The 13,179-nt window shown below is 42.6% G+C and overlaps 1 protein-coding gene across 4 annotated transcripts in view; it reads left to right on the forward strand.

Moving 5' to 3' along the window:
- The window catches only part of LOC129815594 (solute carrier family 41 member 1-like), a 58,143-nt gene that overhangs the window by 35,281 nt on the left and 9,683 nt on the right, over nucleotides 1-13,179 (forward strand). For all 4 annotated transcript variants that reach the window (XM_055869549.1, XM_055869548.1, XM_055869552.1 and 1 more), the window contains exons 4-7: nucleotides 10,957-11,028; nucleotides 11,737-11,881; nucleotides 12,083-12,229; nucleotides 12,819-12,966. In XM_055869549.1, the coding sequence (XP_055725524.1) occupies nucleotides 10,957-11,028; nucleotides 11,737-11,881; nucleotides 12,083-12,229; nucleotides 12,819-12,966 (512 nt within the window). The remainder of the gene's footprint in view (nucleotides 1-10,956; nucleotides 11,029-11,736; nucleotides 11,882-12,082; nucleotides 12,230-12,818; nucleotides 12,967-13,179) is intronic.

Consider the following 13,179-nt stretch of genomic DNA (forward strand, 5'->3'; position numbering starts at 1 on the left):
TTCAAACAAGCATTGCAGAGCTGGCTACTATTTCAATTTCATCCCCCTGAAAATATAGAACAAATATTAGGGCTGAACTCAAATGTGCTGGTTGATAAAATACCTGTATTTATGGGAAAGATGTTTGAAAATGGTATTTTGTTCTTAAATGATATTGTAAATTGGAAGAATGGTAGAGTTATGTCCTTCATGGAGTTATCAGAATTGTACGGGAATGTCTGCTCAATCCAAGAGTACAACCAATTGATTACAACATTATCCCAAAAATGGAGGAGGTAGGTGGCAGCGGGAGGAGGTAGGGAACTGGTCTGTGTGCCCAATATAAAGGATCAAAACTTGCGGAGGAATAAAAATAGCATAAATAGGAAAGTATACCAGTTTCATTTGAGGACCAGAATGTTGACAACTGTGCCATACAGATTGCAAAATAGATTTTTCATGTACCAATTCCATGGTATGAGTTGATATACAAAACAACGCAAGATTCAAGACTTCGTGCTTTTCAGCTAAAATTATTATATAGAATTCTTTCCACCAACAAAATGTTGAATATTTGGGGCATAAAATCATCGAAGCTCCGCAGATTTTGTTGTGAGGATACAGAATCAATACACCATTTATTTTGGTATTGCTCTCAGTTAGCCTGTTTCTGGTCTCAGGTTCAGGAATAGCTGAAAATGTGTAGCTTTGATCTAAAATTTACCCTAGAAATAGTGCTGTTAGGAGATCTGGAGAGACCGGGTCAGTCAGCTAATACTCTTAGTAAAAGTATTTATCTTCAACTCGCAATCTGTGGATTCTATTTGATTAGATAGATTGAAATTGTACGTTAAACATCACAGCAAAGTTGAAAGATATGTGTTGCGTAGATACACGAAGTGGGTGGCCAGCAGAGATAGATGGGATGGGCTGAGGGAAGCTGAGGGTTGGGATGTGGAATTGGAGTGGGTGTGGAGTTGCTGTGCGGGAGATAAAATGATGGTAAAAGATCAAAGTTTTTTTTTTAAGTCTAAATGAAGCATAATAAGAAGTCAGTTTGAATGACACTGAGGGGCAGTGTTTTTACAACTAATGCCGGCTTGCCTGAGGCTGATGCCGTGCAGGTGTTTGTACACATGCATAAACACACACTCTCATTCAAATAAACGCATACAAGAACACACACATACATGTAATAGTGCCAGACATGCACACAAACATATACAGTTGGCATTGCTGTTATGATTTTAGTTGTCCTTGATGTCCTGTGTTTAAAATGCATTTTATTTAAAAAAAAAATTTGCATTGTTGTTTGCTGCTTTCTTCTGTCTTTTTCTTTTTTCTCTTTAGTTCATTCTCTTGGTTGATGGTGCATTGGGGGGTTCTTGGGAGTGGGGAATGGAATTAATGGTATTTTTTATTTATATTGTTCTTCTTGGGGGGGGGGCTGTGGGAGGGGTCTCGAATGGTTGAGGGACAGCTATTGGGGAACTGTGGGGGATCTTGGAGGGTTCGGGTTCACGTTTTTTGGCCTGTTGGGAGATCTGTCAACGTGCCTTTGAGCAGGGCATTGACCCTGTATGTTTCTTTCTGTGTGTCGCTCTGAATGGGAATCTGTTGGATGACTGGTATGATTTAGTTGTTTAGCGGCTTCACTGCAAGTATATTGTATGTTTCGGATATTCAATAAAGAACATTTTTTTTAAGTAATTGATTTCATGAACCTTATTTCTAAGGTCACATATAATAATATGGGCTATGTTCAGCACTTTCCTTGGTAGCTTATTAGAGATAAACATAATATGGAAAAGAGCAAACAAGGCAAAAAAATATATATACATTCAGCTCTCCATTAATCAATGTGTGTGTGTGTGTGTGTGTGTGTGTGTGTGTGTGTGTGTGTGTGTGTGTGTGTGTGTGTGTGTGTGTGTGTGTGTGTGTGTGTGTGTGTGTGTGTGTGTGTGTGTGTGTGTGTGTGTGTGTGTGTGTGTGAGGTGGGATTGAAGCTACAAACCCATAGGATTGGCTCTCTCATCCCTTCCAAGCTTCTGGGAGGGAGGAGGGACAATGAGCCTGTCATAGCAGATGTAAGCAATGTCCCAACGCGCTCTGGGAGCTTTCATGGCTGGGATAAGTTCTTTCCTCTTCTGGCGCACAGCTTCAGGATAGTCCTCGAGGAATATGTACGTTCCTCTCAAGTTCTTGGCTCTTTCCATAACAGCTACCTTGTCCTTGAACCTCAGGAACTTGACCACTATTGGCCTAGGCCTGTCACCTGGGCCGGTGGTGGGTTTTCCAGTCCTGTAGGCAGGCTCCACCTCAATCTTCCAGTGGTCCATCATCAATTTCTCAGAAATCATTTCCCTCACTTTGTCCTCAGACTCCGTCTAGGTCTCAGAATCTCAGGATTTTGCAATTCCGTTGTTTTGCCTTGATTGTCCCTCGAGATGTATCCGTCATTGTTATCATGGATTCACTCACAGAACTGATGTCCTCTCTCAATTACTTACAGATTGCCGAAATCTTGCCGTTCTCCTGTTTCACCTCATCGAGCTGACCCTGGGAGAAATGCAAACGGTTCTTCAGGTCCTGGACCTCTCTGGTCAGGTCGTTCATTCTTTTCATTAGTTGAATGGACCAGTATTTGGACAAAACACTTGAAGCTATTTTATTGTTGTTGTAACAACTTCTTGTGGAACTAATTTTGTTCATTTAAAATAATCTTCACCTGTCATATAGAGACAGCACTGTCCTCAACAGTACTCCCGCCGGCTTTGAAGTGCCGACAGGGTAGGTCACAGGGAACATTGAACACAACAAACAGCAGGGATCTAGACAGCCACAAACCCTGGACAATCCGCGGTCCCAGCCACAATGGCTAACCACGTTGCGGGCTGTGTTCAAGCCCTCAACAAACCCTGCTAGCTTGATAGGCAGCTAGCTAGCAGCTAGGCTAGCTGCTACGCCAAATAGCTCCTCAGACCCGGCCTTGGTTGGCAGGATCACTGGACAGTGTAGCAGTCCCAGCAACTGATGCCAAATGTGTCATGGGATCCAAACTAAAAAGTTAGCTTGCTACTAAGAAACTTTCCAATATACTTTCAAAACAAAAACAAAAAAATAATGGCAGACAGAAGTCCCCGCTTGGGATAACATTTTCCAGAAGAATAAGGAATAACTTCAAAATGTAAGTATAACGTTTATTTATTAACCAAATTATGTACAAACTTTCATATGAATTTTGAATTAAAAAATTGCGTAACTGTTGTTTATCAGCCCGTTGTCAAGTTAGCTAACATGTCGGATGTGATAGCTAGCTAGCAGGCAATTTCATTCTGCTTATTGGCTGTTTAGAGATGAACAACTAAACTAACTAATCATAGATTCAGCAATGTGTCAATTGTGAAGACCCTTACAGTTTTAAAATCATGAAATGGTGAATTTGCTAGCCAGCTGAACACATGTAACAAATTGTTTTCTTCCATTTGTTTTCAGGGACTGAAGTGGGCACCTACTCGCATTTCACTCCATTGCATTGGCTCGGCAGGAGAAAACAGTCCTGCCGATTCATTTGGACGGAATATATTTTAACAACATCTGATGAAAGACTTAGGAAATGCAGCTAGATGTGTTCTGTTCAATCTAGGCTTGCTAGCCAGCCTAGTTATTTGTGCATTCTGTTTTGCTAACTAGCTGCATACACTGTCTGTTTACCTATCTAATGTTAGCTAACTTTATCTTGCCACCTTCCCTTCCAATATTGTGTTGCAACATTGGTTGGTGTTACTAGTTAAAATTAGAGGCTAAGTGTCACGTTCTGACCATAGTTTGCTTTGTATGTTTCTATGTTTTATGTCTATGTTGTCTATTTCTGTGTTTGGTCAGGACGTGAGCTGGGGTCGGCATTCTATGTTGTTTTTCTATGTTTGTATTTCTGTGTGTAGCCTGGTATGGTTCTCAATCAGAGGCAGCTGTCGATCGTTGTCTCTGATTGAGAATCATAATTAGGTAGCCGGTTTTCTCACTATGGGTTGTGGGTAGTTATTTTCTGTGTCTGTGTTTCACCATACAGAACTGTTTCGGTTGTTTGTTCGTGTTTTTTGTTATTTTTGTTCCGTGTTCATGTTGATTTATTAAAACTCTAATTATGGACACTTACCACGCTGCACATTGGTCCGACTTTTCCTACTCCTACTCAGACGAAGAGGAGAATCATTACACTAAGTTATTCTACTCTTACTTTTAACAACTTTACCAAACCTGAAAAAATATGCAAAACTGTTAACAAAACGATTGTACATTAATAAGTCATTCCTAAGTGAGGGACATTGTTGCGGCTTCAGCAACTTGAACCAGCACTGAAATTTGAGCAGTGAGGTTCATTTCTTCCCCCTTGTGTCTGCTTGTTTCAGGTTGAAGGACATCTCACCCTGACACCCTGCAGATGTAAAGAACTTCTCGGGAACCTCCCAGCCACCAGGATAATCACCATATCCCAGGATATTATTTAGGAGTGTGCAACATCACAATGTTAGATAGAAATAGTCCGAATTACCCATGTTATTGTTTATCATCCAGATTTGTCAGGACATTGTAATTTATGAAGCTCATTCTAAAATACAGATGTGATTTCTGTCCCAGGGGATTGCACTGTGTGCAAGTCTTCAATTTAGACCACAATTAATTGAATTTGTCCTCATGTACCAAACAAGTTTATGAATGTTGGAGGTTAATCTCCCTGTCCCTCACTTGTGAATGACTTATTTTGTACAATGGACTGGGTTTTAAGGACTCATGCACAGATACAAGAAAACCAATAAAAATGTTAACATTTATTCAAATTACAAATGTTGATGTCTCCACATGTTTCTGGTTTTGAGGCTTGGGCATCTGGTGACCGCAGATCATCTGTCTAATCCCCTGTAAGGAGACAAAGGCATCAATACTATTACAATGCTGTATTTGTTTAATTGAATGACACTCAGTGGCCAGTTTATTAGGTACATCCATCTAGTAACGGGTCGGACCCACCTTTGCCTCCAGAACAGCCTGAATTCTTCAGTATCAAGGGACCTAACGTGTGCCAGAAAAGGATTCACCACACTCTTACACCACCGCCACCAGCCTGTACCGTTGACACCAGGCAGGATGGGGCCATGGACTCCTGCTGCTTATGTCAAATTCGGACTCTGCCATCAGCATGCGGGATTTGTCAGACCAGGCAATGTTTTTCAACTCCTCAATTGTCCAGTGTTGGTGATCGCTTGCCCACTGGAGCCACTTTTTCCTGTTTTAGGAGTGGAACCCGGTGTGGTTATCTGGTGCAGTAGCCCATCCGTGACAAGGACCGATGAGTTGTGGGTTCCGAGATGCCGTTCTGCACACCACTGTTGTACTGTTATTTGCCTGTTTGTGGACTGCCTGTTAGCTTGAACGATTCTTGCCATTCTCCTTCGACCGCTCATCAACGGCCTGTTTTCTCCCACAGAACTGCCTCTGACTGGATGTGTTTTGTTTGTTGCACCATTCTCTATAAACCCTAGACACAGGAGGCCGGCCATTTCTGAGAAACTGGAACCCACGCGCCTGGCACCGACGATCATACCACGCTTAAAGTCGCTTAGGTCAACGTTCAATCAAACAGTAATTGAATGCCTCGATGCCTGTCTGCACGCTTTATATACCAAGCCACGGCCACGTGGCGAACCATTTTTGTGAACAGGGTGGTGTACCTAATAAACTGTACACTGAGTGTATATTCTTGTCTGATATCCATTTATATAATTATATTGGACATGTTATCCTTTATCACATGCCAGTATTTGTGTCCAATGCATTTAGCTTACATTAAGAGGAAGTAGCCTAGGCCTTCTAATCTAGTTAGATTGCTTCATATCTCCTTTCAATATTAGTTATCAACATAACATGGATTTATCTTAAACATCAGTGTCATGTAATAATATGCACAGGTGTGATTGTTGTATGAATTAATCAAAATGCAAGCCTACTCATTAGAGAAAAAGAGAAGTTCTCAATTATTATTATTTTTTATATATTTTTTCTTTCGATAACCCTACCACTCCCCTAATTGGAGTAAACTAATGAAAAACACTTAGGCCTCTACCTCTAGCTTATACACACTATATACATTTTACGGACACAATCTATTTTACATTAAGTTATATTTTTGTTTGTTTTTAGTCCTGTCCTCTTTCTACCCTCAACCTCTCCCATCTATTTCTGATGTCCATCCAGTTTGATTTCTCATGACCCGCCTCAAATTTTGAATCTGGCGTCGTTTCGCTTATCAGTTCAAAAACAATGTACCATGGAATCGGTACATCGAATATCTCTTCCCAACTATTTTGCAATTGTTATGGCACAGCTATCATTTTTTTTGTCCTGAAATGAAACTGCTATATTTTTTTATTTCTCCCAATTTCCTTTAACCCTCTTAGATATTATCCTGACCAATGTGCCCTCTAAATACACCTCTGCTGTCTTCAACCAGGATCTCAGCGATCACTGCCTCATTGCCTGCGTGCATAATGGGTCCGCGGTCAAACGACCACCCCTCATCACTGTCAAACGCTCCCTAAAACACTTCATCGAGCAGGCCTTTCTAATCGACCTGGCCCGGGTATCCTGGAAGGATATTAACCTCATCCCGTCAGTAGAGGATGCCTGGTTGCTCTTCAAAAGTGCTTTCCTCTCCATCTTAAATAAGCATGCCCCATTCAAAAAATGTAGAACTAAGAACAGATATAGCCCTTGGTTCACCCCAGACTTGACCAGCACAAAAACAACCTGTGGCGTTTTGCATTGGCATCGAATAGCCCCGCGATATGCCCAATATACTCAGTCAGTTAGGAAGGCTACGGCTAGCATTTTCAAACAGAAATTTGCTTCCTGTAGCACTAATTCCAAAAACTATTGGGACACTGTAAAGTCCATGGAGAATAAGAGCACCTCCTCCCAGCTGCCCACTGCACTGAGGATAGGAAACACTGTCACCACTAAAAATCCACAATAATCGATAATTTCAATAAGCATTTTTCTACAGCTGGCCATGCTTTCCACCTGGCTACCCCTACCCCGGCCAACATCTCAGCACCCCCTGCAACTTGCCCAACCCCCCCCCCCCCCCCCCCCCGCGTCTCCTTCACCCAAATTCAGACAGCTGATGTTCTGAAAGAGCTGCAAATCTGGATCCTACGAATAAGCTGGGCTAGACAATCTGGACCCTCTCCTTCTAAAATGATCTGCCAAAATAGTTTTGTATTGTCTGAGATCCCCAAAGATTGGAAAGCTGCCGCGGTCATCCCCCTCTTCAAAGGGTGAGACACTCTAGACCTAAACTGTTATAGACCTATATCCATCCTGTCCTGCCTTTCTAAAATCTTTGAAAGCCAAGTTAATAAACAGATCACCGACCATTTTGAATCCCACCGTACCTTCTCCACTATGCAATCTGGTTTCCGAGCTGGTCATGGATGCACCTCAGCCACGCTCAAGGTCCTAAATAATATTATAACCGCCATCGATAAAAGACAGTACTGTGCAGCCGTCTTCATTGACCTGGCCAAGGCTTTTGACTCTGTCAATCACCGCATTCTTATCAGCAGACGCAATAGCCTTGGCTTCTCAAATTACTGCCTCACCAGGTTCACCAACTACTTCTCAGGCAGAGTTCAGGGTGTCAAATCGGAGGGCCTGTTGTCCAAACCTCTGGCAGTCTCTATGGGTGTGCCACAGGGTTCAATTCTCGGGCCGACTTTTTCTCTGTATACATCAATGATTTCGCTCTTGCTGCTGGTGATTCTCTGATACACCTCTACGCAGGCGACACCATTCTGTATACTTCTGGCCCTTCTTTGGACACTGTATTAACAAACCTCCAGATGGGCTTCAATGCCATACAACTCTCCTTCCGTGACCTCCAACTGCTCTTAAATGCAAGTAAAACTAAATGCATGCTCTTCAACCGATCGCTGCCCGCATCTACCCGCCCGTCTAGCATCACTACTCTGGATGGTTCTGACTTAGAATATGTGGACAACTACAAATACCTAGGTGTCTGGTTAGACTGTAAACTCTCCTTCCAGACGCACATTAAGCATCTCCAATCCAAAAGTAAATCTAGAATTGGCTTCCTATTTCGCAACAAAACCTCCTTCACTCATCCTGCCAAACATACCTTCGTAAAACTGACTATCCTACCGATCCTTGACTTTTGCGATGCCATTTACAAAATAGCCTCCAACACTCTACTCAGCAAATTGGATGCAGTCTATCACAGTGCCATCCGTTTTGTCACCAATGCCCCATATACTACCCACTTCTGCGACCTGTATGCTCTCGTTGGCTGGCCCTCGCCAAACCCACTGGCTCCAGGTCATCTATAAGTCTTTGCTAGGTAAAGCCTGTCTTATCTCAGCTCACTGGTCACCATAGCAACATCCACCCGTAGCACGCACTCCAGCAAGTATATCTCACTGGTCATCCCCAGAGCCAACACTTACTTTTGCCGCCTTTCCTGCTGCCAATGATTGGAACAAATTGCAAAAATCTCTGAAGCTAGGTTCTTATATCTCCCTCTCTAACTTTAAGCATCAGCTGTCAGCCGCTTACCGATCACTGTACCTGTATACAGACAATCTGTAAATAGCACACCCAACTACCTCATCCCCATATTTTTACTTACCCTCTTGCTCTTTTGCACACCAGTATCTCTACTTGCACATCATAAGCTGCACATCTATCATTCCAGTATTAATGCTAAATTGTAATTATTTTGCCTCTATGGCCTATTTATTGCCTACCTCCCTACTATTCTACATTTACACACACTTTACATAGATTTTTCTATTTTTCTTTACTATTGTGTTATTGACTGTACGTTTGTTTATGTGTAACTCTGTGTTGTTGCTTTTGTCGCACTGCTTTGCTTTATCTTGGCCAGGTCGCAGTTATAAATGAGAACTTGTTCTCAACTGGCCTACCTGGTTAAATAAAGGTGAAATGTAAAAAATATAAACAATTTTGGTCTTTAATGCAGGGCCGACAGACAACTTACTATTGAGAGTAAGAATAGTACAATACACCAGGTGCAATTTAAAATATGGTTGTGCATCAGCAGTTTTTCTCTTATATCAGTCACTGACAGTCACTCAATTAGTCATGTCAACTAAAAAATGTTGATTGGTAGTTAGGCCATATTCACACTACGAGAGATGAAGGAGAGTCTGAGGAGTGGTGTGGCGAAAGAGATATCTACTTTTGAATTTACATTAAATCATTGCCTTACCTTTCGTTGTAGCTGGCAATGCAACATTCTTGGTCCACAGCTCAATTTTGATCAATATCATAGAAGTCATTGTATGAGGTAAAAGCAAATAGAGACTGAAAACATTGATAATTCCCTTGGGAGTTGCTTCTTGCCTGGTGGCTCAATACAGTCAAGCAAAGAAAAACATTTTGAGATTTAAAGCTATGGTGATACTACAATTACAGGTAATTCAATAAAACAAGTTTCAAATATAAGGAAAATGTCTACATTTCAGCTTTTTTTAAAACATTGCTCTGCTATTACAATTTTAACTGTAAGAGTGTTGGCTTAACGAAATAATTCTGTTTACACTTTGCTGCTTAAAGGGGGGCAACTGTCGGGCGAGTGTTGTACGAGGTAGCGGTCGAGACGTGACAAGTTCGCAACTTTACATTGCAGTAATATGTGTAGCCCAGGGTATTTTGCGAAAAGTCTAAGTGTGAAGGTCTAGCTATCTAAACTTGAAGTAATCATGGCCGAATACCGACCGGGCACGCAGGGAACGTGCCCAGGGGCCTTGACCTCCAGTGGGCCCCCATTGATTTTGTTAGTCATTCAGATATTCTATAACATGGCATTAGTCATTACAAAATGTGTAGAATTACAGGAAGTGCACATTTGTAATTGCAAAACAAATTATCTCTGCCCCATGGCAAAATGAGTAGAAGAGCATAAAAATTGCTTTAAAACTGCAACATTTTCTCTACTCCCCATGGCAAAATGTGTAGAATTGCAGGAAATTAACCTTGAAAAAAATTAATTTCTCTCCACCATCAAGAGGGTGGCCACTAAAATGTTTTGCCGCAAGGTGGGGGATCTAAAAGCTCTAGCCCAAAAGGCTATAGCCGGCCGTGGGAGAGCCCTTTAAAGGACACTTTTTGGTTCCAGGAAGTACCCTTTTGGGTTAGATGGTAGAACCCAACAGGGTTCTACCTGGAACCATAAAGGGTTATCCTATGGGGACAGCCAAATAACCCTTTGGAAACCCTTTTTTCTAAGAATGTATTCCTAGAACTATGTAGTAACTAGAATTAGTAGCTCACTGCTGCTATTAAGCACATCAATCCACACATTCCTTCCACTGGTTTGTGGGAAAACAGCCTGACAAACACAGCAGAATGTGATAAGCTTTTCCAGTTCTTTCTTGTCCTGACTTTTGACTTGTGATGCAGGTGGATTGAGTGTAGGGCTCCCAGATATTGCTATGTTGGGTAACCCCCATTCCAGGACTGGAAGGAGGAAGGATGGATGCATTTTTTATGTAGCAAAGTCTTACTTTACTGCTTTCCTGGGTGGGGGTGGGTGGGGGTGGGTGGGTGGGTGGGTGGGAGTGTAAAGAGATATGAGATAAGTGGAGTCGGCCGCAGGGTGGAGAGGTCAGAGCTTCTTTGTCAGGAGAACTGAAACCTGATTGTTCTGACAGAACCTGGGGCCTATGACACAGTGCACACACACACGTTTTCATGTACATGTATACATACTCAATTGTACAGATTCTCAGCTTTTGACACATCATGATTCTGGTTACTTTTCCTCTTTTCAAACCGTGGCCAGTCAGACATAGTTGAGTGCTGTGGTCTTGGTCTCATGGTAATCTGTGTTATAGTTGTTTTGCGTTCTCTTACAGTCTCCTGCGTCTCTCTCTGCAGGCTAATATTGGTCAGATGGACTCAGCCAAGGACATGTGGAAGATGATCGTTGGAAACCTCGCCCTCATCCAGGTAAGGAACACTCTATGAAAGAAAAGGAGAGCCGCACACTAGGAGCTCAGATGCAATAATTTAATATCCTAATAACCAACGTTTCGACAGACAAACTGTCTTCATCATTATGCCCTGATGAATACAGCTTGTCTGTCGAAACGTTGGTCAATGGGTTATTCAATTATTGCATCTGAGCTCCTAGTGTGCGGCTCTCCTTTTCTTTTTCAAGTGTTCTACTCCGCTAGCCAGCACCTCGCCTAAACAGGTGTGCGTTTCTTTTGCACATGGAACACTATAACATCCCACCACACCTGCATGGAACACTGTGAAACAGAAAACCATTCAACACATTCTGAAACAAAACATGTGCATGGAATGATGGAACACCGACATAAAAAATAACAAAATAAGTCCAATCACAGTGTGTCCTGGTAAGGCGACATTTTGTTACCATAATTGGACACAGTCAGATATACAAGTGCTCTTATGTGCAATATTGGACTGGATCCTGGAAGCCCCCTAAATTCAGCACTTTGGATCCCTGTCAGTCACATAACCTGCTAGGGGGGTTAACTGTGTGCTGGGTCAGCTCACCAGGGTGTTACAGTACAGTACTCACTCACTCACACACACACTAATCCTCCTCAGGTCGAGGAGACCTTTACTACTGTGACACACACGTACAGTATAGTTTACAGTACCCCTTCTCTCTCTGCCTTCTCCCAGGTCCAGGCCACGGTAGTAGGGTTCCTGGCGTCCATCGCCGCAGTGATTTTTGGCTGGATCCCAGAAGGGAACTTTAGACTGGGACATGCTATCCTGTTGTGTGCCTCCAGTGTGGCAACCGCATTCATCGCCTCTCTGATACTAGGTACCACTAGAAGAATAACTATATAAATAATACTGTAAACATTTTTCAGACTGTAATTGTTCATATCACATAGTAACCCCAGATACGATTTAACACTGGTTAAACTGTGATCAAATGAAAATGGACATTATATGTTACACATTTCCATAAAGCTGATTATGATTGGTGTGTTTAACATTAAGCCCCTCCTTCTGTCTGCAGGGATTATTATGATTGGTGTAATCATCGCATCCAGGAAGGTGGGCATCAACCCTGACAATGTGGCCACGCCCATCGCTGCCAGTCTGGGAGATCTGATCACCCTCTCTCTGCTGGCTGGCATCAGCACAGGACTGTACAAGGAGCTGGGTACACACACACACACACACACACACACAGACACTTGAGATCACAGAACTAAATAGAACACATGCTTGAGATACAGACACACTCAGACACACATCTCACCAACACCCACTCTGCATTATACTTATCTGTCTCACCCCAGGGTGTGAGTATGGCTGAGTATCTGAACGGCCATTTCAGGCAGTGAATGTCCCAATGGAAACACTTTAATTCGACCCTTCCTGGCTTGACACTAATAGAAGGGATCTTATTTTAACATAGGCCTACTTGAGGTTTGATTCCACCACTAACCTCACAGTGGTAGGAGTGTGTGACCCCACAACTATGCCATCTACTGTTAGTTCAGTGATAGTGTTTTCACTGTCAACAAACCCTGTGACGTGTGATGCAGAATAACATGTTTTTCACACCACACCTCATTGACCTCACCATCACATATAAAAAGATGGAAACACTCATGTTGGAAGAGTATTAACACATTTCAGCGTTGTGTACCATGCGTTGATAACCGTTTTTATATTGAGCTGATGAAGTGTGTGTGTGTGTGTATAGCGTAACAAGGATGCTGACTCCTGTGTGTGTTCTCTTATAGAGTTTAACGACTATGCCAACCCGTTGGTGTGTGCTGTGTTTGTGGCGCTGACCCCTCTGTGGGTGCTGATCGCTCGGAGGATCCCCTCCACCAGAGAGGTGCTCTACTCAGGCTGGGAACCTGTCATCATTGCCATGGCAATCAGCAGGTGCAAGACCTATGTCTCTCCTCTCTCTCACCTGTGTCACTATTCTCCTACCTGTCTCACCTTCCTCTCATCTGAGTCACTCTTCTCCTACCTGTCTCACCTTCCTCTCATCTGAGTCACTCCTCTCCTACCTGTTTTACCTACCTCTCATCTGTGTCACTGTTTTCCTACCTTTTTCACCTATCTCTCATCTGATTCACTCTTCTCCTACCT

This window comes from Salvelinus fontinalis, chromosome 18 (genome assembly GCF_029448725.1).
Source record: "Salvelinus fontinalis isolate EN_2023a chromosome 18, ASM2944872v1, whole genome shotgun sequence".
NCBI lineage: Eukaryota > Metazoa > Chordata > Actinopteri > Salmoniformes > Salmonidae > Salvelinus > Salvelinus fontinalis.